The sequence below is a fragment of the Canis aureus genome, chromosome 14 (genome assembly GCF_053574225.1).
Source record: "Canis aureus isolate CA01 chromosome 14, VMU_Caureus_v.1.0, whole genome shotgun sequence".
Lineage (NCBI taxonomy): Eukaryota > Metazoa > Chordata > Mammalia > Carnivora > Canidae > Canis > Canis aureus.
The window spans coordinates 58728580-58754250 of NC_135624.1; the positions used below are offsets into that span (position 1 = coordinate 58728580).

General features: G+C 32.0%; 1 protein-coding gene across 3 annotated transcripts in view; it reads right to left on the reverse strand.

Annotated features, from left to right (window-relative positions):
• TECRL (trans-2,3-enoyl-CoA reductase like) overlaps positions 1 to 25671 on the reverse strand; it is a 115470-nt gene that overhangs the window by 15045 nt on the left and 74754 nt on the right. For 2 of the 3 annotated variants that reach the window (XM_077848175.1, XM_077848173.1), the window contains exons 7-11: positions 25515 to 25587; positions 22081 to 22124; positions 11122 to 11179; positions 4259 to 4344; positions 3700 to 3745 (exon numbers count right to left, since the gene is read on the reverse strand). In XM_077848175.1, coding sequence (XP_077704301.1) covers positions 3700 to 3745; positions 4259 to 4344; positions 11122 to 11179; positions 22081 to 22124; positions 25515 to 25587 — 307 coding nt within the window. Of the gene's footprint in view, positions 1 to 1659; positions 2834 to 3699; positions 3746 to 4258; positions 4345 to 11121; positions 11180 to 22080; positions 22125 to 25514; positions 25588 to 25671 lie in introns of those variants that run through there. The other variant, XM_077848174.1, reaches the window with a different exon arrangement.

Consider the following 25671-nt stretch of genomic DNA (forward strand, 5'->3'; position numbering starts at 1 on the left):
TCATATCCACTTACCTTTGAAAAGACTTTAAGAACAACAATGTGACTGCTGAGTACTGATTTACATAGAATAATTATTATTCTTGTCCGTTAAGGACAAATTCTATGGCCTGCTTTGAAATCCTAGGATAATAAAAAGAGAAGCCCAAATATTTTGTTTTGTTTCATTTTATTTAAATTTTTATTTAATTCCAGTTAACATAGAGTGCTATATTAGTTTCAGGAGTACTAGACAGTAATTCAACAGTTCCATATACTCACCATGACAAGTGCACTCCTTATCCCCATCACATGTTTAACCCATCCCGGCCCCTGTAATCATCAGATTGTTGTCTTTACCTTTGCTTGTTTGCCTTGTTTCTTAAATTCCAAATAGGAATGAAATACTATGGTATTTGTCTTTCTCTGACTCTTTTCACTTAGCATTATACTCTTCAGCTCTTTCCATCTCATAGCAAATGGCAATTTGCATTCTTATTTATGGCTGAATAGTATGCCCTTGAGTGTGTGTGTGTGTGTGTGTGTGTACCTATACCTATATTCTTTATTCATTTTCTCCATTCATCAATTGATGGACACTTGGGCTGCTTCCAAATCTTGGCTATTTTTAATAATGTTGCTGTGAACATAGGGATGCACATATCGCTTTGAATTAGTGTTCTTGCATTCTTTGGATAAACATCTGATAGTGTGATTATTGGTTATACTTGCAGCATTAATGTTGATAACAAAATGGTGTAAGTGTATCAGGTCTTATCTTTTGAGGTAATAATTCCTCCAGGAAATAAAAATGAGAAAGAAATTATTTTCAAGAAGCAGTTCATAACCCATTAACCAAGGTGTGACTCCCAACTGTAAAGAAATTATTGGTATGAGACAAGTATGAGGGAAGACAGCACCATGGGAATAAAAGTGTTTGTTCTATATGTAGCCCATCCTTGTTCCATCAAAGAGTTTCTAGTCCTGTAAGAATGTGCAAACTTCCCGGATTGGCCCCAGTTAGGATCTAATCAAGAAAACATAAACTATTCTTTGTTTTTCAACAATAATAATTATCACAGGTGGTTAATTAACATAGATCTATTAGGTGTATGTGGTTTAATGCATTAGTACCTCCTTTGAAGACTTTTGCATGATTCTATGATATTTTGCTGAATAGATATTAGGGGGTGAAAGTTGGTCGTCTTCCTCTGAGATAATGTAATGCTTGTACATTTGGGAATGACAGAAACGTTTTTTTAAAAATTGCTTTTGTTATTTCTTGAATAATTTGCCACATATATTATGATAAATATCCACAGAATGTATACATGCCTACATTTACCAAGGATATTCTATCATATATGTATATAATCTAACAGCTTTAATGAGGATATTTTGATCTATTTGTAGAAATTGGAAAGACTCTAGAAATAAACCAATCTAAAGAATCCCAATTTTAAAATTAAGAAATTCAGAATTTATTTTTTTAAGATTTTATTTATTTATTCATGAGCGACAGAGAGAGAGAGAGACAGAGGGAGAAGGAGGCAGAAGCGGGGAGAAGTAGGCTCCTGATGAAGCTCAGAGCCTGATGCAGGGCTCTATCTCAGGACTCTGGGATCATGACCTGAGCCAAAGGCAGACATTTAACGGACTGAGTCACTCAGGCACCCCGGAATTTCTTTCTTTTCTTAAGATTTTATTTATTTATTCATGAGAGACAGAGAGAGAGAGAGAGAGAGATTGAGAGAGAGGGGCAGAGACACAGGCAGAGGGAGAAGCAGGCCCCATGCGGGGAGCCTGATGTGGACCTCGATCCTGGGATTCCAGGACCACAGACATTCAGCCGCGGAGCCATTCCAGGCGTCTCCAGAATTTCTTTTAAATGTTTAACTAATGTGTTCTTGACTTTCATGATATCAGACTTTCATGATATCTCTTTGTCAAAATATATATGCGTTTTCACATACACACTCACACATATGCAAACAAGCTTTAAGAGGACAAAGGAATTAAAATATGTAAAATAAAGCAAAAAATATTTCCACTCTTAATCCCCAAATATCTCCAATATATTCTATCATCACATGTTATCAATTTGAAATATACATATTTCAATATATATTTATATAAATACATGATTTATATGTAAATATAAATATATGTTAATATGCAGTATATATTCAAATTATGAATAATGTCTAGAAAATATTTTTAATTCTTTTAATTTTGTAATTGCAACATACAATGTACATATGAATAAATAAATATGACACAAGAAATTACATGTTTCACTTTTAATATAGGTAGAATTTTCACAAGAAATTGAAATATACTTCTCAAAGTTGAACAATAAAGTAAGTAATAAATTACTATTAAAATGTATGCAATTTAAGTGACTTAAATGTCACAATTTTTTACTTAGGAATTCAGGTATTTTACTTGTCTTAAGCAAATAGTATTATGAAATATTTAATAAAGTAAGAAAATCTTGTTCAAGTACCAATCTTTTAAAAATATATTGGATTATATTTTTTATTAATTATACCTATAGTTTCTACTTTTTATTTGCCTTAGGTTTATTATTCTAAATTTATCTAAATTCTAATATAAATTTTTACTCAGTAAAAAGTACTGTTATTTTTGAAATTCTGTTACATTATAGTCAACCATTGACTAAGTCTTACTTAGTGGGTTTATAGACTGTTTTTCTACACATTTTTCCTACAGTATGAATGGAATCATTGCTGACTTCCTATGCATATAAGAATTGAATTTCTTCAAATAAACCTTATGTTTCTTTTGTGCCCACAGAGACATCTGGATACTCATCAGAAGTGTAAAAACCCCAACTAGAAGAAAAAAGAAATAAGTATCCTTTCTTATTTCTATGATGCATAGAAAGTTACATTTAAAAAACTATCATATTTAGCTCTTAAAATATTTCTCAATTGTTGCATACTTCTGAATCAATTTTCTTTACTTATATTCATTGCCTAGCATAATATATATTCAACCACTTTCATTGCATGGTTGAATAAACATAGAAAGTACATAGCAGAGATCCAAATAAATTCACATTTTTTTATATCCCACTGCTACAAAGTATTTCCAAATAAAGAATTTTTATCTCTTTGAATTTTTCAGTAATAGTTTTCTGTATGTATATAATATACATCTACACAGACATATGGCAAACCACATTAATTATGATTTTAAAATTTTATACAGTGGAACAAATAATGGATGAGATGATTGTAATGGTTGTAACACATATCTTTTCCAATACATGCAGCTGATTGCAATTTAACTCTCTTATGTGTATTAAAATGCCCAGCATTTAAGATTACACACTTATGCTCCTAGTCTTCCCTTCAGAGACATTATGAGCACTTGAAGGACACAGCAATACACGTCTGCATTTATGCATAACAGAGTTTCAAGTGAAGTGCATTATTACCATTACTTTTTATTAATAAATTCTTGCTGTTTAATATGTTTGGGCTACTTTTTCTAGGTTGGATTAAGCCATGATTACCTAGAGATTTTTGTTTCATTATATTTTAAAACTGCTAAAAATATCCAAAATAAAAAATAAAAATAGAAGCATAAAATCCTTTTGCAAAAATGCCAGACTTTACCGCTATAAAAACTTGTTCTCAGAAACTGCTTTTCCTAAAGGTGCATTTACCTAAATATGAAATAACCTAGGTCTTACCTGGCAGTGTTTGTGTCATGACTGTGAAACTAATCCATGATCCAATCTGTTAGGTTAAAGAATAAATTAATAAATACCATTTGTGATATTACAAGGTAATATGAAAGCTTAAAAGACAGTAAGAAAACTATAGGTAGAAATAAATTTCTCCCAATAATAATTTTGTTTTTAAATATGATAGTCATAAACAATCCCACAAACAGCATCATATTCATAAAACAAAATGGAGCATATTGTTCCAAAAACTGTAATGATAAAAAAAAAACAGAATTCTGAAACATCTCAAGATATTTGATATGGAGATTGTAAAGTTTTCTTTAAAAATAAATATATGTAAAAATATTCATTTTTGCAGGGAAAATTGTGGTTGAATGTTCCAATTTCCTATGCCTGTAACTTGAATTGAAATATATATCATAATTTATAACTCTGTGCCAAATCTACAGATAAAACATGTATATAATTATATATATTAAACTATAATATATGTAAATACATAAACATGCATTTAGTATATCATATAATAAAGTGTAATTATTTATAGGCATAAATAGCATACCTCATAGGTGTAGTTAGGACATGAAACCAGGAAAAACATCCATGTGAAGGGGTTATAATTTGGACTTGGAAAACAGGCATTAATTCCTTTTAGAAAGAAGAGTAAAGTATCAGTGATGCTACATATTGCAAATTTAATCATATATGTATAAATATAATTCTAAATTCTCTAGAACAACTTATACTACATAAAATGTCATAATGTATTTATAGAAACGTATTTCCCAAATTACTTAGAAAAATCCCAGTTTCAAATATTATGACCTTTTGACTCAGAATACCTGTCATTTTTTATGTCTACAGCTATATTGCTATAAAATTACAGAATATACCATGATAATCAGTTCTTTAAAATTTAATATGTAAATATTATTTTGCATAATATTTGCAGTTGAATTGCATACTCAAATCAGTAAATGTGCCTTAACAATTGCATGCCTTTCTCTTTTAGTTTCAAATAAGATGTTTTTGGTTGAGATTATTAAATACTTCAAACCTCCCTTTCTATTTAATTAGAGAAAATCCAAAGGGAATTTTACAAGGATGTCATTTATATTAAGAAAGTGTGAAAATCTCTCATAAGAGGATTGCAGTGAGTATCAGCATAGTTAATATTCAGAAATACCACATAAATTATTTCTGCTCAGCAAGCATGATTGTTATTTACAGTTTTCATTATACTTAGCATATTGTCACTTGATTTTTGTGATTTTTTGCCTTTCAATTTCTTTCAAGAAATATTTTAGATAACAAATTTATAATGATTTCAAGTTGAACTTTGAGCAGTGACATTTGTAAAAGTAAATATGAATTATAAAATCACTGTTTATTCTCCATAGCAAGTTTAATCAGATAACACATCAGCTAATCTCTTTTAGTTATAATTCTACAGTCATAATGAAATGTCAGTATGCTGCTTTCAGAACTGTAACTATTGCTAAAATATCAAAGTAAAAAAATATATTAGGTACTGTACAGATTTCATGTACTGTTCATTTCAAGATAAGGATAAATACATATGCCATTTAATATTTCAGATTGTCTTGATAACATACATGCAAATGCCTTTGTGTAATATCCATATATTCATCAAAAGAAAAGTGATTGAGGAACCTACTATCCATGTTATAGAATCTGAATTTCAGAGGTGGAAGATGCACGCAAGATAATCTGGGTTAAATCTAGTTTATGACTGTTCAGCCTCTAGTGTTAGTGGAATGTTCAAGGATCCACAAATGCACACTTCTTCCAGATGTAGTTTATAGATTTAATAACCAATATGTCTCGGGACCCTGAAAATGTATATAGATATTGTCTTGTGTATCTATTTTCTGTTAATTTTAAGATGTAAGCCTGGATGTTACTAATTTAATACTTATATTGCGATGAAATGCTTTCTCAATCTATAGTTACTATATATAATAGAGCTTCTATTACATAAAAGTCAGAAGATTTTTTACATTGCAATAGTGCACCACCCAGATTCTTCTTTAGGTAGAAGAGTTTATTCTACAGCTTCAGGGATAGCTGCTGGCAGAAAACTTTCAATTCTCAGCATCCCTATGAAGATTGTCTGGCAGAAGGGAGCAACCTTGTGCCCAAAGTCACATTCATTCTTTGGTGTAGCTTTAATCAAATATTTGATCAATATGGTAAATTGATGACTCAACTCAGAATAACATTGATTGATCATCCCAGCTTTAGAATGCCCCATAGGTTCACCTGAGACTGCCCTTGAAACTATAAGACTCTCAATTTTCTCTCCAAACATGACTTAGTTTTTCCTCATTCATAAAATCACTCTCTAACAGACCTCCTGAATGCTAATATCCACCTTAGCATCTGCATCCTAGAAAACTGAACTGACAGTAGCTGCCACCAGGAATGGCCCAAAAAGCAGATAATGGAATGGCATTTTAAAGTTGAATGACCAACTGAAAAGCCTGCAATGAGTGCTCCCATCATTGACGGTAGATCCCAAACAGATACCTGCTGGTACAAGAGTAGCTGTGCAAATATAAAGCCTTTTTACCAGTGGTGTGCTGATATTCTATACTGGTGGAAAGGAATGCTTTATTTGGTCCAATGGAATTAAGTGGTGACTGCTATCAGTACGCAAGGTAGCTAAAAACTGAAATTGACAATTGGCAATTAAAATCCAACTGCAACAGAGGGCCTCATCACAGAAGCTCTAATCTCTTGGAATGGGAGAAACACAGAAAAAGCTGAACACCAGTCCAAAGACTTACTTGCAATAGTAGTCATGCTCAAAACAAAACAAAACAAAACAAAAAACTCCAATCAAACTAGGTCTGCTAAGTCAAGGTTGGTATTCACAAAATCTTGGTATAGATTCCCATGAACCAAGAGCCTGATGAAGGGGTCATTTTATTAAAAGCCAGCATAACCTCTTGCTTAAAGGCAATACATATGCCACTATGTTGCAAGAAATTCTGTTCTAGGATCTTCTCTATGTCTTCTCTTAACTTCTATGCTATAGGGTAGGCTTACAGAACAATATAATCTACCTGAGGTTGTTCTGGATCTGGTAAGGGAGAAAAAGGATTATTCCCCAATGGACCTATGGAACCCAGCTAGCAAATCATATGAGAATATACATGTGATTGGATTCAGAGAATGCTTGATAAGAAAGGAAAAATATAAAATTGGACAAGGATAGGTTTATGCTGGAGCAGTCTTCTGGGATATAGGAGTTAATGTTCTGCTAAAATGGTACAGACAACTAACATGCACCTAGAAGCATGAGCACAGTAAATGAGGAAGAAATTTTAGAATCCCCATGGCAGGCAGGGGGGAAATATGTCAAATGGCTTAGAAAAGTGGGGATCCTAGATTAGATAGTCTAAATAAGGCTGAAAAGGGAAGGCTCTTTTCCATGGAAGAAAAGTTTTCTCATGTTCCATATCCCCATGTTCTTTCCCATGTTCCACATAATTTACAGGATATACCATTTTCCAAAGCTATAAGGATGTATTAGTGAAAGGGGCACCACCAGCACTAAGATTAGTTTTGTCTTTCTGCAGTTCCAGGCTGAGTATAAGGGCTGCCATTTTAGAACTAGGATGGACTAGTAGTGATTGGGATTTAAGTATCCTTCCTTCCCCTTCTCCCAAATCAAAGGCATTTCTAGCTATAGCACTTAGTTGTCATAAGCCAGAATGAGTAGTAAAATCAGAAGAGGCTCGATCTACAAAAAGTTACAGAAGTTAAAAGTAACACAATGTTCCAAAAAGCTAGCTTATGTTTACCCAACAGTGTTATTTCTGAATTTAGAAATAAATTAAGAGATGGCAGTCCAGAGATTTGGGGCAGCTGACAATATAACATTCCTTTTCCAGTTTTTGGATTTTAACCAGCTGTAAGACACTAAACTCATTGATGGAAGAACAAACTGGGACCTCAGGAAGGAAGACTCTGCAATGCCAAGACAAGTATCCAGGAAAATTTTACCCCCAAGATGAGGATCCAGGTAGGGGATCTTGGGTAGCTGGCTCAATTTCTGAAGCATCTCTTGATTTCAGCTTAGGTCATGATCTCAGTGTTGTGAGACCAAGCCCCACACTGGGCTCCTGCTTAAGATTCACTCTCCCTCTCCCTCTGCCCCTCCACATTCCCTTTCTTAAAAAAAAATAAGAATATAGGTTATGACAATAGGTAATCCCTGAGACATTAAATGTGCATGTTGAGGGTAAAAGGAATCTAACAGTTTGTGGAGGAGAAAATTAGTGCACATCCGTTGTTATACTGAGACCATGTACAGTGTTAAAGGCTGTGTACGTACTCTCCCACTAGCATGTCTCTTTTACATTTCCCCCAGAAAGAGAGGCACTCTGGCAACCTGACGGAGTTATTACCAGAAAGTTTACAAAGAAGTGGATCTGTGAAACCTAAGGAAGAGACTGATGCGTGCTGAGATATGATGTCAAGATCCCCATCAAGTATGATGGACTTCATCCATAACTGATGGGACTACTGGTAGCAGGAAGTTTTCAACTCCAGACCCTCCAAGAGGATGGCCTTGACTAAAAACAGCTGTTTTATACTCGGTCATTCACATTTCCCAGAGAGATCTACACTCAAGTAACCTTATTTCTAGTCATTCCAACACAAGACAACTCAGGTAAGTTATCCTAGCTTCAGATACCCCTGTAGAATTAACCAAGGTCACTCGTGAGACAACATCACAGTCTAATTTCCTACTTAGCAAAATTCTCCTTCCCTCCTTCTTTTCTGTATTTTGTAATAAACTTCTTTTAAACTTATTCTATATCAAACTGTGTCTCCTGGGGAACATGTTTTGCAACACCTTATTTAAATAATAAATATTAAATGGTCCCCTATACATAATTTATGACTAAAGCACATCTAAGAAACAGATGTTGCTACAAGGATCAATTAACACATATTGGGGAGTAAAAAACCAGGAACAGTAGAAACTTTTTAAAAGCCAACAAAGGAACTGATAGTTTAAAAAGGAGTTTATGTAAGGAAAAAAGAATGCACTGTATGTATAGAAATCTAAAATTCATGATAAGGAAAAGTAGATCTACTAAGAAAAGGTCTGATACCTGACAGATCAGAACACTGAATATGAAGAACTGAAATGAGATGAAATGATTTGTAAGTAGTGAGACTAGAAGGTTTTCATCTTAGGAAGCACTACTTCCATGAAAGTATCGGAGAGCAGCTCATGAGGAATACATTGACTGGGGGCTTAGGGGAGAAGGAAAAGAAGGAAACATTTCTTTGGAATTGTGGCATTTAGAAAAAAAGAGTGTTTAAAGAATCAAAAGACACAATAAAACAACCCTCCTTCCTTCCAGAACACACTTTAGAGACTCCACTTCAAGCACACCATCCGTAAAAATATTTATTATTTCTCTTTTAGGACAACCCATACACTTAAAAATGAACATAAGTCGATTGGCATTCATATAAGCCTTCTATGTAAGAAAAATAGAAAGCTATTTTTCCCATGCTGATAAAAATATCCCCTAAAAGATAATTGAAAAATTTTAACAGAATCTGCCTACACAGAAGCATTTACAGATACAGAGAACATAGCCATTAAGAATTCCAAAACTCAAAATAGATTTGGCCAAAACAGGAAGAAAAAATTGATGAAAAGTGATTATACTCAAGAAAAAAATTGTAGTAAAAGGAGAAAAGTCATCTCAGTAATATAGACATTTCAATTTGCCTGTGGAATGTTTAATAGAATAGGGGATATTAAGATGAAGAAAAACAGCCAAAAACAAATAAAAAGCTAAAAATAGAAAGTAATAGATATATAAGACATAAAAATATTATATATATATATAAATATGTATAATTTAACCCCTTGATACAGTCAACAATGCAAGAAAACAAATTTTAAACCATAAGAAAACTTTATGGAAGTTAAAAAAAAAAAAAAAAAGACATGAATCAACCTACTGGAAGATTGCATCATGTTTCTGGAAAATTGACCTGAAATTATGAAGTCTAAGACATACCCCACAGAATTAATAGACTTAGTGATAAAGAAAAAGTCTTTGAGTCTCAAGATTAAAAGACCAAGTCAATTAATAAAGAAGAGAAGATTAGATTGGCATCCGGTTTCTCAAGAGCAACATATAAGCAAGATAAAGGATAGAATAAACACTAAAGAAAAAAAGTATTTTTCTCATGAACAATCCAAAGGCCTGTTTGACTTCAGAAACATGATTTAAAATTTTCATTTTCAAATCATGATACCATAATCCAAGTACATGAAGAAACTTGAGCAAGATGACACAGAGGTTCATAGTCAAAACTAAAATTAGTGATATTCATAACTTTGGCAATATTAGTATTTTTACAGAGTTGTATTGTGTTTCTACACTAAAAGTTTTACAGTTGGGTTTCAAATACAGCCAAAGAGAACTCAGTAAATCTATTAATTTGGATCACATAAAAATGGCATCCAACCACTCTATTTTTTAATAAAGATTTTATTTATTTATTTATTTATTTATTTATTTATTTATTTATTTATTATTTATTTATATGAGAGAGAGAGAAAGAACTAGCAAGACAGAGCATGAGAAGGGAAGAGAGGGAGAAGTAAACTCCCCAGGAGCTGGGAGCCCAACATGGGGCTCCATCCCAGGGCCCTGGGGTCATGAACTGAGCTGAATGCAGACCCTTGACTGAACAACCCAGGCACCCCTCAGCCACTCTACACTAATGTAAAAGCAGACAATAAGCCACAATAGTACTGTCATTATTCTCTTAATATTTTTCAGCAAGAGAAGGTACAAATATTTTCAAATCATGTTATCTATCTATCATCTATCTATCTCTCTCTCTCTCTCTATCAATTTTATATAGTCATCAATTTAGCTAACAGCTAAATTCTAAGTGTCCTCCTAGGCATTACTGTTTCTAAGCTTTGAATTTGCCAAAGATCGCTTTTATTAGAAAAAGTTTCAGTCACTTGAAATATAGTGGGATTACATAAATTATTATGCAAATTAGATTAAGATTGGGAGTCAAGCTAAGAAATTGACATTAATCACTGGATTTTATACTCCCTTACTTCTTAATCATCTGTTTTTCACATATTTAAGTGAGATTGTCATTTGATTTAGGGGGGCATGTGCATTTTATTTTAGAGAAACCATTATTAGAAAATATGATTTAGTTCAAATATTTTAAAAACTTAGTCATACAGGGGCTAGAATTGGGGCATATTGTCTTAAAAGTTTCCAACTATTGCTTTAAAAATGTTTGCTAAAGTCTTTTTTAAAAATAACTAACATTAAAAAATAATAAATAATAAAAATAATTAACATTGTTTAGAGAAGAAAAAAAGAGACTAACCTGTATGATTGGGATGAGCCAAGATCACATTGATGAAATGATTTCCAGCTTCACAAATCTGTAAAACATTTTAAACTTTTCAGTGTGATCAACATATTCCTCTTTAAAAATTATATTCTATAGATTTACCAACATTCATGTAAGATATTAATCTCAAGTTCCAAGAGATATATTATCACTCTAATTGTAAGGAGAAGGAAGCTTGTATCATAACAATGAAGAAGCTGTTGTAGACATATTGAATTAACCTAATGGATCACTCTGAGTTAGAAACTTTGAAGGTATTATCGATCCTTTTTTTTTTTTTTTTGAAGACTTTATGTATTTGTGGGAGAGATAGCAAAGCAAGAGAGAGAGTAGGAGATGAGGGAAGGGACAAAGGGAGAGGGAGAAGCAGAACCCCGCTGAGCAGGAGGTCAGTGCTGGGCTGGATCCCAAAACCCTGAGATGTGACCTGAGCTGAAGGCACATACTTGACTGACTGAGACACCCAGGTGCCCCTATTGATCCGTTTTGATAACTAAGTTCAAATTCCCTTGTTAAAAATCAGGTTGTGCTGATTATATGCTTTGCACTTGATTAGTAGGTAAGTTTCCATGCCATGAAGAGACAAGTCATGTCAGAGGAGATAAGCTTGGCATAGGTTTACACATCCTAAATTTATTAGCACAGGAGCAACCCTACCACTACAAGGATGATTGCATGATTCCCCCCAACCCCCCGCCCCAGTTTCAACTCAGTTTAGAAAACTTATTGTAGTCAGTACTGTCCTGCAAAGACACTTGCTGATTGTCTGTCATCTGACCCCTTGATCATGTACACTGCCCTAGCCATCCTAGTGAATAGGTCACTGTGACCCCCCTAAGAAACTAACATCTCTGGGAATGAGGTTAAAATTGTTCCCAAATTGCAACATGGATCCTCACAAGTTAGTACCCCTTCCTTTGTTACCTATATGCTTTACCTGATTTCTTAAAGAGATTTTATTTATTTATTAGAAAAAGAGAGAGAGAGAGAACATGAGCAGGGTGAGAGAGGGGAGGGATGGATGGAGAGGGAGAAGCAGATGCTCAGCTGAGCAGGGAGCCCACAGTGGGGCTCCATCCCAGGATTCCAGGATCATGACCTGAGTTAAAGGCAGAGGCTTAACTGACTGACCCACGCAGGCACCCCATTATATGTTTTATCTGATTAACACGAAGTATGTATTCAACATTTAAATACTATTTTGTTAATAACAGATTGTTATCCAAAACCATTTGGTTTAAAGTCATCCAAATTTTCACTATAATATATCCCATAAATTGAGCATGTTTTTAACTCAGTATCTTTAATGCTAATAATCTCTTCAAATATACCTGATTTTGTTCTTTTCAAAAATTTCTCTATGGATTTCTTCAGATATAATAGTTTTGTAACTGTAGAAGAGGTTCCTAGTTTCTCAAGTTGTCACTAGGAATAAAAGCTGAATTTTACATTTTCAGATAATAATTTTATAGTTGAACTTATTTCTAGGTGAATGTGGTTAAGACTATGAGCCATTGTTGGATGAATCTATGTTCAAATGCCTCATCTTTTAACTTACTTTCTAGAGATTACATGACTAAGACATATGAAAGTCCATTTCTTCCCCTAAATGCTAATATTACTTCCTGTCTTATGATGGTTATTTTAGGATGATTAAATGAAATCAAGTGTCTGACATATGAATTACCCAATAAAACTATGATAATTTTAGTTACCAATGTCATTAATTAAAAACTTCTTCAGAGAATTTTCCTACACTGATTAATCTCACTTCTCTAAATTTCTATCTCACACAATGGTAGCACTACAAAACACATAATTACTAAATTAATAATTTTTTATATTTGTTTGGTCTTCACATATATTGCTCATCTTTCAGGCAAATGGCATGTCATACTTATTTTTCATCACTCACAGTGCCAAACACCAAATGGGATATATGATAAAAATACTTATTAATAAGCAAATTAACTTACCAAATCTTTGTGAACAAACTAGATGTTAGAAACTATGGGTTTTCTTCTGGTAAAACATAATCACTTTATGATTATCAGGATTTTAAATTCATTCAAACATCAAAATATTTTCTCCTTCCTACTTTCCACAATACAACTATATCTGAACAACTACTTTTCACAACACAACTATATATAGGCCATGAAAAAGAGCATTTAAGCTTTATTAAGACCACTAGCTATATCCCATAATTTATCATTAGGTGCCCCTTCCCTCCAACCCCCAAATAAACCACATAATGTACTGAAATAAGAAATATGAGAGAAGGGGATAAAAAAGGTGGGAAATAATCCAACTTTTCCATCTATCCACCTACAGTTGAAATGCCTATCTATATGCATTGTAGGAGTGGAGAGAAAAAATCAGCTATATCTATACTATATCCTTAGAAATACTTAGTTTGTCATCAACTTAGCAAATCTGTAATGGATTTTAAGGATCTATTTTCAATGCTCACATTAAGCACTGGCTCTAAAACTCTGAAGAATGAATGTGTCCAGTTTAGGTTAATTGACCTAGATAAAAGTGGTTGATATAATTTCCTCTTCTGTCAGAGCTGAGTAAGATTAGAAAATTCAGTCAGTGCCGTAAAACTCAATATATGGTTCTCTCATTGAATAAAATTTCAAAAGCACATTCAGTGTGAAACCCTGGAACATTTCCCAGCATGACTTACACATTTCTATTGGGTTGATTCTTCTTTAAATTAGAAATCTTCATTTAGCATATTACATGTTAACACAACAACTTCATAAATAAAGTTTGAGAAAGTTATCATTAAGGTTTGATTTTTACATTACTTACATGTTAAATCATCTTATATAGTAAACATGCAGATGTATAGCAGATGCCCAACTTGTAAAGATCCATTTTTATATAATTTCTGTATGGTTCTTTCTTGTAAGATTCAGCAAGCAAATGTTCTCTACTTATATAAGTGAAGACAATGTGTCTATGGAATAAAATCTAAACACTCAAATACAGAATTTGTAGACATCCAAAAGGCTCTCATTTTGTCTTAGTAAAATTCTTTTGGTTTCCACAGTAAAGATAAGTAATCTTTATTTTGTAATCTGATAGTGTTTTATAGGAATGAAAATTATCTATATTATTTCTGTATATATCTATTTTCCCTAAAGTTTTATACATGTTATCATTAATCATTATTTATAATTTGACATAAGTTTATAATTTGAGCAATGTAATGGTCATTTTATTAATATAATTAAAAATTGAATCTGCTAGAATGTTTCTAACACTAATAATCAGATTTGTTTTGAATTTCAGCTATTTTAATTTTCTCTATTTCTAATGATAATTATTATCATGTCATGTCTTATTTATTTTATGTAATATATCAAGAATAAGAAAAATCTTCAATCACTATATAATTATGGAAAATTTCATCGTGATCTGTATCAACTATTATAATCTTGAGAAGTTAGTCTCTAAAGGATAAAACATATTTGCATAGACCTGCTATTTAATAATATAGGCCGATATTACACTCTTTCAGCATCATAAGTTTTATATTGGACTTATGATAACATATCACTATGATAACATTATAAAAATTTATTCTAATTCCCAATCTTGTTTTTTTAAAATTAGGAAACCCATTTATAGACATTTCAATAAAAAGATAACATGCATTATGTTCCAGAATATATATGTCCAATATATTCATTATAGGTTCATCAGAAAAAAATATAGTAACCAATACTTTTATTCATAAGACTTTATTTTTTAAGCAGTTTAAAGTTGACAGCAAAATCAAGGGGAAGGTACAGGGATTTTTTTATATACCCCCGTGCTCCTGCACATGCATAACTTCTCCCATTATCCATGTCCCCCACCAGCATGGTATGTTAGTCACAACTGCTAAACCTACATTGACACATTATAAACACCCAAAGTCCACAATCTACATTACAGTTCACTCTTGGCATTGTGCATTCTGAGCTTGGACAAATGTATAACGGCACATATCCATCATTATAGTAGCATACAGAGTATTTCCACCATCCTCTTCTTCCTCTCTCCCCAACCCTTGCCAACCACCAGTCTCATTACTGTTTCCAGTTTTGCATTTCTCAGAAATTCATCTATTTGGAATCAAACAGTATTCAGTCTGAAAGGGCTTCTTTTACTGAATAGTATTCTTTTCAGTTTTCCTGGTGTCTTCTCATGGCTTGATAACTCATTACCCTTTAGCATGGAATAGTATTCCATTATCTGGATGGATCAGTTTATCCATTCAGCTACTTTGAGACATCTTAATTGCTTCCAAGTTTTGGCAATTATTTTTTATTTTTTATTTTTTTAAAGATTTTATTTATTCATGAGAGGCACAGAGAGAGACAGACAGAGGCAGAGACACAGGCAGAGGGAGAGGCAGGCCCCATGCAGGGAGCCTGATGTGAGACTCGATCCTGGGTCTCCAGGATCAGGCCCTGGGCTGAAGGCGGCACCAAACCGCTGGGCCATCGGGGCTGCCCAGTTTCGGCAATTATGAATAAAACTGTTGCAAACATCCTTTGTAGGGTCCTGTGTAGACATAAGTTTCTAATTCCTTTGGATAAATATCCAGGAGCACAATTGCTGGATAGTTGAAGTATATTTAAGTTTGTAAGAAATTGCCAAACTGTTTCCCAAAATGACTGGATCATTTTGGATCCCCACAGCAACGAATCAGAGTTCTTGCTCTTGTTCCACATCCTTATCTTCATTTGGTGTTGTCAGTGTTCTGGATTCTAGGCCATTTTAATAAGTTTGTAGTGCTATGTCTTTTAATTTGCATTTCCATGATAGCATATGATTTGGATCATCTTTTCATAGGCTTATTTGATATTTGTGTATCTTCTTTGATAAGGTATCAGTTAAAATCTTTTTTGTATTTTTGAATTGAGTTGTTTGTTTTCTTATTCTTGCATTTTAAGGACATTGTATATTTCTGATAATGATCTTTTATCAGATGTGTTTTTTGCAAACATTTTTCCTAGTCTTTGTTTTCTTCTCATTCTCTTGACATTGTTCTTTGTGGAGCAGAAGTCTTAGTGTGTTTTTAATGAGCTTATCAATTGCATCCTCCATGGATCATTCCTTATTGTTTTATTGTGGTACCTAAAGTCATCTAGATTTTCTTTTATGTCATCATCTAAGAGTTTTACACTTTTGCACTTTGCACTTAGGTCTGTGATCCATTTTGAGTTAATTCTTGTGAAGTGTAGAAGTTCTGTGTCTAGATTCATTTTTTTCTTTTTGTATGTAGATATCTAGTTGCTCCAGCACCATTTATTATGACTAATTTATTCTATTGTATTATCTTTGCTCTAAACAATACTGGTCATTTTTGAAAATGAATAACTGTAGGGTTCTAAATAAAAGTTCAGCTATTGCATTTATATGATTGTAGGATATGAAAAATAAGTTTTAATAGTTCTTTTATGAATTTTTGTGTGGCATGAAATTAAAATTTTATTGTATAAAACCTGCTATACTTGCTATAGGAGAAGATATTTTCACTCGATAAATTAACTCAAAGTATTTGATCTTGAAATTGATTTAATGTTTAAAAACTATTTATTTCTGTAGCCCATCTCATTACCAAATTCTAGGGATATTTTATTTATTTATTTTTAATCCATTGAGCTTTCATGAAATATCATATAACGCAAGAATGTGCACATTTAGTACCAGGATATAGTCTAAAAATAACACCATACAGTAAAACTTTAAAAATAAAAATACTTCATAAATACTGACTCTGAAGTAAATTATTGCTAAAAACATACTTATGATAAAACAAGCCAGCTTGGTGTGCCTATTAAAAACAACAACAACGGGATCCCTGGGTGGCGCAGCGGTTTAGCGCCTGCCTTTGGCCCAGGGCGCGATCCTGGAGACCCGGGATCGAATCCCAAGTCGGGCTCCCGGTGCATGGAGCCTGCTTCTCCCTCTGCCTATGTCTCTGCCTCTCTCTCTCTCTCTCTCTCTCTCTGTGACTATCATAAATAAGTAAAAATTAAAAAAAAAATAAAAAAATAAAATTTTTAAAAAAACTACAAATAATAATAATAATAACAAATAAAAAATAACAGCACACACTATGATTTTTTTCAGATATTATTTTTATATTATCTTTAATACTTTATATTTTAGCAATATTTTTTATCATTATAGTAGCTGCTGATTTTAATTTATATTATTACTATTTTTACGAGTCAGTTTTAGATGAAAAATAGTTATAAAAATTATAATAACATGAACTTGCATTAATTTTACATTATTAATATTAAAATGAGTTTTCTAAACAAAATATTGAAGAAGCAATACTCCAACCAAAGTTTTGTATAAAAGTTGATTCCTACTTATGTTATTATTTACCTTAGATACTTGAAGGGATTTGAGAGGAAATCACATTGGAGAATGATGAGAAAATGTGGAGTCCTGAATTGTGTTTTAAATCTTCAATAAAAAGTACTGTCAGTAATTTTATTGGCTTCTATCAACAGTAGGCAAAAGATCAGAAAAATGTGTCACAACTAAACCTGAGCATGCTGCCTGACAATGAAAGCACTTACCTTTGGCACACTTTTCTTTCCTCATTTATCTCCTTCCATAAATACCCAACATTTGAGCAGTTTCCTGGCCTTACTGCAGTTTCTATAGTATGGCCTCACTCTCCTCCACCCTTGTTAAAAGCTGTGATATATTGTTCCCAGCATCCTCTCCTCTAATCAAAAATTACTGTTCTGTGCCCAAGGTTCTTCCCTGTTCAGTGTTACAGGAGAAGGTGTGACTTTTTGATAAGAGAGTAATTTATTACTTCTCCAAGAATATTTGCATTTTAATAAAAAAAATCTAAATGAGTGTAACTAATAGTGAGACTGAAGACACAGAGGCAAAACCAGGGAGAGGAGTGATTTTCAGTACTTTACAAACCATGTCTTCTACATTATTATTTATTTCCTACATTGTTGAAGACAGTAAAAAATCAGGGAAAAATTCATTTTATGGTGAAGTGCTCAATGTACAAAGAACTGACAAGCCATAAACTGCTTCTGGAGAGTAAAACATAAACTGAGAGGAAAAAATGGATAAAGAAAATAGATTGTTATTTATACAATAGCAAAATATTTAAAATCATAGATTCTATTTTGTTTTGCAGTAGTGCTTTTGTTCCTTTGTGGGTGGATTTGGTTTCAGAGAATAGAGATCATAGAAATATACAGAGATTGGATTATAGTATATTTCCACAATTTCTAGGAGAAAAAAAAAAAAAAACAACCAAAGATCTAAAAGTTGTGGGGAAAGATATTCTGATGTTTTTAAAAATTCGCCTATACTTGATTCTACTTGCTTGATTTTTTTCCTCTTGTAGATTTTGTGATATCAGAACATATTTGAGGAAACAAAGTCTTGTTGAAAATAAGAAAAGAAACATCGGAGTGCAGGTGTCCCGGCGACACCTAACTCTGGGAAATGAACTGGGGTAGTGGAAAGGAAGGTGGGCGGGGGGTTGGAGTGACTGGGTGATGGGCACTGAGGGGGGCACTTGGTGGGATGAGCACTGGGTGTTATGCTATACATTGGCAAACTGAACTCCAATAAAAAAAGTTTGTTGTTTTCCAAAAAAAAAAATAAAAAAAAAAAAATAAGAAAAGAAGACGTGATGAAATAACTTCTTCGAATATAATATAAACATGACAAAATTCACCAAAATCAAAGATTTTCCACAAGAAATTATACTTCACTTTGGAATACATTAAGTATGCATTTTAAAGTGCATTGTTTTGCTTAAAATAGACTTTGCTTAGTATGTTAGAAAACTCAGAATAGCAATAGAAAAAAAAAGAAGAAGAGGGAGCAGAAGAGAAACTTATAATTTGTAAATGGTTACTCCACAAAATGGATGATTCACACATGAGTAATTAAGAATTAACTATGACTGTATTTCACAAATTCTAATATATTATCTCCTAACAAGGTGATATTCTGGGTCTACACAATAGCAGAAAAGCAAAATCAACTTTGAAATGAATAATGCATTTTTCTATGTTAAGGGTGTATATATATCAAGAAATGAAGAACAGGAAGTTTTGCAAACATTAGTAGAAAAATAAAATTAAGATAGGCATTTTCTGGTTAAACTTTATATCATACAAGTTTGAGCTATAAATTTCCCCTCTGTTCCTTCTACATAATAATTGATTATATTATATGCTGATAATCTTAATATAAAGTAATTTGAAATGCACTTGACTTAAAAATAGGTGCTGTTCTTTCCAAACCATTTGCATACACATTTTTTGTGATAAATGTGAAAGGGACACCTTTAGATATTCAAGTTATTATGAATGAAAAAAAAAAAAACCTTTGAAATATATAATGTATGCTCACAATAATATAGTAGGCATCTTCAATAGGTGATATATGTGCAAATTCAAACAACTCATCTGTTGTTATATCCTGTATTGGAATCAATTTCTTAAAACTTATATGTTAATATCAAACTTTGTTTATGAAAATTAAACGTGTTTTGCCTACATTGAACATTATCAAGAAATTCAGGGCTAGCGGGAGTTTTTAATTTGTCATCATTATTTATAATTTTAAGAGACTCGTAGTGGCCCTTTTATCTCTTTTCTGAATTTCTATTTGCAAAAGAATACAATTACATCCAAAATTTTGACTTTTACATAGTTTTTCTTCATATCCTCAATACTATCTATAAATAAAATCACAGGTTGTTCCTTTTATCTTAATTTAAATCTATGATTGAATGAGTCAAAGTTTGTTATGTGCTTAGAAGTGTGGAATTAAAGTTATCACACTTACCTACTGTCTGTATTGGATGTAGTCAATGCTACCGTTTATCACTATTTGTTTATTCTGACACCTTGGCCCTTATAAGACAATAACTGTGATTAAATTTTATGACTTGACTATTTCTCCTACTTCTTATTTTTTCCCATGTGAAATATATATAAAAGCATACATTAATAAAATAATTTGTGAAGAATAAGCATGAATAGCTTATTTAGGAGGCAATGTCTTTTAAAAGTCTTTGGGGAAAAATGTATATTACAAATTATTAGAATTTTGCCCATTTCCAATTATGCCTCTTTATTTTTCACTTGAAAATATTATGACTGCTATGACAAATGTTTTAAAAAGCTATAACTTTTCCTGGAGTGGCTGGGTGACACAGTTAAGTGTTCAACTCTGGGTTTCAGCTCAGGTTGTGATCTGGGGGAGTGTAAGATCGCGATCCATGTCAGGTTCTGTGCTCAGGGCAGAGTCTGCTTAAGACTCTCTCTCCCTTTCTCTCTGCTTCCTGGACTCTTCTCTCTTTCTCTCTCTCAAATAAATAAATAAACCTATCTTAAAAAAATAAAAACCTATAACTTTCCCTATTTTTTTTCTTTTCTTTTTCTTTTTCTTTTTCTTTTCTTTTTCTTTAATAGATTCATTGCTATACCACATTTGAGAAAAGAAAAGGAATCAAGAATGCTATATAAAATGGGAGATGTGTAAATATTACGCAAAACTAACAGAAAACAAGTTGCAAAAATGTATAGTGGCTAACATTTTAAGGAGGAGAAAAACGAAATAACAGATATGAACATCTAAAAATGTATCAAAATGAAGACCAAGTACGTGGCTATTATTTTATCACTAATTAATTCTTCCAGTTGCTCAAATTTACTGAGTAGTTAATATTCAGAGATCTTTACACTTGGTACAATGTAGGTTAGCAATAAAGGCATCAAAACAAATAAACCGAAGTCTTGCTATCTATGAATAATATACACATGTGGAAAATTAAAAGGTGGTGATAGTTTCTACAAAACCACAGCCAACAAGTAGAGGATGTTTTTAACGAAATTATTAACTAAAATACACACATTGGTTCTCATGAGAGCTTTTAACAAAGTGAGTGTGATTTGTGCCTAGTATGAAATGGTGGGATATAATTTATTCAATACCAATTTCACAAATGGCATAGACTTATACATGAATCAAGGAAATTTAATCAATACATCAGGAACAGGAATTATGGGATTAATCTATCAAGGATAGGAATGAAGAAGAACATGAACAAAGAATAAAAGCATGGGTTATTTGGTGGAAGAATATGGTGTATAAAGCAAAATGTGTTGAATGAAATAATGCATTTCAGAAATAATAATCTGTTGTAATCAGATTGATGTGTACCTAACTCAAACAATGTATATGTAAAGTTAAATAGAATAATCTAAATAGCTGGATTGTGAACACTTAGAAAATCCCTGTGCTTTATCTAAAAAGTAGATTTTGTTTTCATTCAGAATTAGTTAAATTAACAATTATGCCAAAGTGATTTGATGCTTATCTGTTAGACTCCTGAAACTCGCTTTTAGGCTTCTGCAAGTATATAGACAATAGAAGTATTACTAAGTATGATTTTTTCAAATTCTACTATATTTCAAATTATTCTAATCATCCTTTATAGATGATTAGAACATTTTTACTAAAAGATCTGGAGAGTTGGGATGCCTGGGTGGCTCAGCGGTTGAGGTCTGCCTTTAGCTCTGGGTGTGATCCCAGAGTCCGGGGATCGAGTCCCACATCAGTCTCTCTGCAGGGAGCCTGCTTCTCCTTCTGCCTGTCTCTCTCTCTCTCTATGTCTCTCATAAATAAATAAAATCTTTAAAAAAAAAAAAAGATCTGGAGAGCTAAAAAGAAAAATTTAGAGAGCTAATGCCTTAATTCGAGGTAATTGCTTGACTTACTGCACTTAATACCATTAACTATATAATATAAAAATAGATGATATTTTCTACATGTGAAATCCTCAAATATAATTTGTTTTGCATTCTTAATAGCACTACAATGAGAGCATAAATAACAAATAATATAAATAATACATACCAAAAAATTGATAGCAGATACTGTGACTTGGCGGTTACCAAATGCTAGAAAGTAGGAAAGAAGATGTCATGAAGACATTCATATTTTGGAAAACCACACTATAAACATAGTTCAGGCAACGTTTATTGGATATTGCTATCCTCTAATCCAGAGTCTGTGGTGTATGTAATTGGCCTTTTGGAATAACACGCTTTGCAATCTAAAGGGGTGAACATATTTTTGCTTTCAACAAGTACTTTTTTTCTAATCACCTAATTATATTTAGAATACAAAAGAAATCTACTTTTAATTTGTATCATTAAATTCTTTGAAGGATGATTTTATCTCTCATTTGTCACTGTAAAAACACATATCAAAATATATGATGGCACCCAATAATATGCTTGCTTTTTAATGTTTAACAGCAAAAATAAACATGCTAATAACAATTTTTATATTTTGCATTATGTATTATTTTTATAAATATTTTATATTTATATTTTAAGCATTATCATTTGAATGTATTTTATATTATAAGTGTTTTATATTTTTTATCTAAAAACAAATATATGAGGCAAGTATTAATGTCCTCATCTTGAAATAAAGAAGAATATAGGTTGTATAAGTTCCCACATCATATAGAGTAATGAAGGTGTCCTAAAGTCACCTTTCTCATGGTAGAGAAGTGGAATATACCAAAGGACCACACGTAAAAATTTCTGATAAGCTCATCATCTATATTAATAGTTGCATTTCTTTTTTCTGTTTATGTGTATACATATAAATTATATTTATGTAGTAAACATATTTGCAAGAAAACATAACACCTCATCTTAAATTTTGCATATTTTATAAGTATATTTAAAGGTTTTTCTAATATTATCAAAAGCTCATTATAAAGGATACAGCAGCATCTGCACTATAATGTTTAATGTGGCTAGCTCTAAAAATTATCTAGCTCTAAATATTATCTAATTACTGCAAAATTAGCGGTACTTTATGTTTATGTGTAAATAATACTACCTCAAACATCTTTCTTCCTGTCTTTTATGGAAGCTCCATTTCCATTGGCTAGCAATTTAAAAGTATAATTTATTCAAAAGTTATATAAGTATCTATGCATGGATATATATACATACATATATATTTCTGTATATAAAATATGTGGAATTGTTGGAAGTTTTGTTTTTATAAAGTGCATATATTTAATTATGAAATAAAATACATTAATGGAGAAAATTTGTGAAATAGATAAAGATGTAAAGGAAAATGCATTAAAATCCCATTATCTGTGGTAAATCATTTAAAATTCAGATTTTCCCTTAGAAGGATACATATTTGTTATACACTCTTTATAATATCTGATAGAACAATTTTATAATCACTTATTCCTTAATATTACATTTGCCATATAACTAAGCACACTTTCCTATAATTAAACATTGTTCTCTAGCTAAATCGAAATATTTTTTTTATTTGTGTCTACTTCTAGACAAAACTTAGTTCATTCAACAATAGTTCTTAGGACTTTATATGAGAGGCACTATACTGTGTGCTTGTGGTAAATCAATTATAAACTAAGCCCAAAGCAACTCTTATCTTAATGCAAATTATTGTCTGGCAAGAAAACAAATAACAATCACAAAATAACAAATGGAAGTTGCAACCCTGATAAGTGTTACAAAGAAAGATCTATATAGTATTTAATGTAAGAGCTAAAATGAAAGATTTAATCAGGGATATCATAGAGGACTCTCTAAGAACATTGTGGAAGTCTAATTTAGAAAATGAATAGATATTAACACAGACAAGAGAGGGGTCCAAAACATTTCATATAGGAGGGCAGTGAAGATATACTTCATTTTCATTTTTTAAATGAGAATAAATATGATGTGATAAAAACAGGTAAAGGGACAAAGAATATAATTTTTAAATATTTTTAATATTTATTTCCAAAATGCAAAGTTACAGATAGAAAAAACTTTCTAGAAAAAATTTCAGCCATCATTAGAACTTTTTATAATTTTTTATAATTTTTATAGTATTTCACATTTGGCAGAAAAAAAAACCAAATGGGTTATTTTTCCTTGATTGATGTTGATACCAACATTTATATATTGAGTTTTCTGAACATATGCATTCCATTTTGCAGTTAATGGAATATTCCTACCATTGGGTAGTTTTCAATTATGATAATGTTTTCCTATTTACTTTTAAATATTTTCAAGAAGTATTAAAAATTACCTCCTTAATGGTATATGTGGTGGAAATACATAATATGTTGTTTTTTTATTTAAGTCAATGTGTGTAAATGTACAGATGCCATTAATTTTATGCAGCCAAATCTGTTGAGAATAGGACTATACATGATATTTATTCACTTTCCAGTTGGAATCAGTATTGTAATGCGATATATGTTTTCACAGAATTTGAGTCCTACTTATAATTTATGCATTTAAGAGTCTTGAGTACAGTAAAATTAGACTTTCAGGGGCTCATTTTCCTAATCTATAATCAGGAATATTAGCATTTATATAATAATGTTTCTCATTACAAAAGAAATAGGAAATTTACAATTATTGACAAACATTAAGTTTTCAATAAATATTTTGCATATCTTAATAACAATCAGCTTCTATTATTTTGTATCAGATACCTAGAATGTAACATCTTTCAGAGGCTCTTAAACATACTTTGGGGCAACAATATCTATTGGCTAATGTTTGAAAATTAGTAGGTACATCTTCTGATAAAATATTTTTTTTAAAAAATGAGAGTTATATGATTTAGAAAATTTTCCTCTTCAATATTCATAGTCAATTGTTAGTATTTAGAAGAATTCAAGTTTTGAACATTGGAATGATTTACTTATAGTGTGCTCAACTAGATTTGCTGATTTTACCAAAGATTCTGTTGTTGGTACTTCAAGCAAAGATGTTAAGATGGTTTAACTTATTTTATAAAATCTGAAATAAAGCTTGGAATGCCTGGGTGGCTCAGTGGTTCGGCCTCTGCCTTCAGCTCAGGGTATGGTCCTGGGGTCCTGGGGTCAAGGCCCACATCAGGCTTCCTGCAGGGAGCCTGCTTCTCCCTCTGCCTTATGTCTCTGCCTCTGTGTGTGTGTGTGTGTCTCTTATTGATAAACAAATACAATCTTAAAAAAATAAAATAAAAATAAAATAAAGCTTGACTACTCCATTTATTTCTAATTATTTCAAACTTTATAAGCACCAGAATTAGATCACAAAAAATAACTGTCAATTAAATGTGAAACCTCAACCCTTGTAGCACCAGAGCCCTATGCAGGCTCTATCCCAGGACCGTGGGATCAAGACCTGAGCCCAAGGCAGATGCTCAACCACTGAGCCACCCAGGTGCCCCTTCTGTGTAGTTTAGAAAACGGCTTAGATGCTGGCAATTTAGGATGTGTTTAATTAGAAAGAAATTCTACATACATGGTGGTGTATACCGTGGATGATTAATATAGTATGCAATCCAAGAAGTAAATCCCCAATAAAAGGCACAGCCCTACAAATAAAGCATAATAAAAGTTAGGGAATATATATAAAATCCATCATATCATTTGAAATCTTCCCATATACTTATGTCACA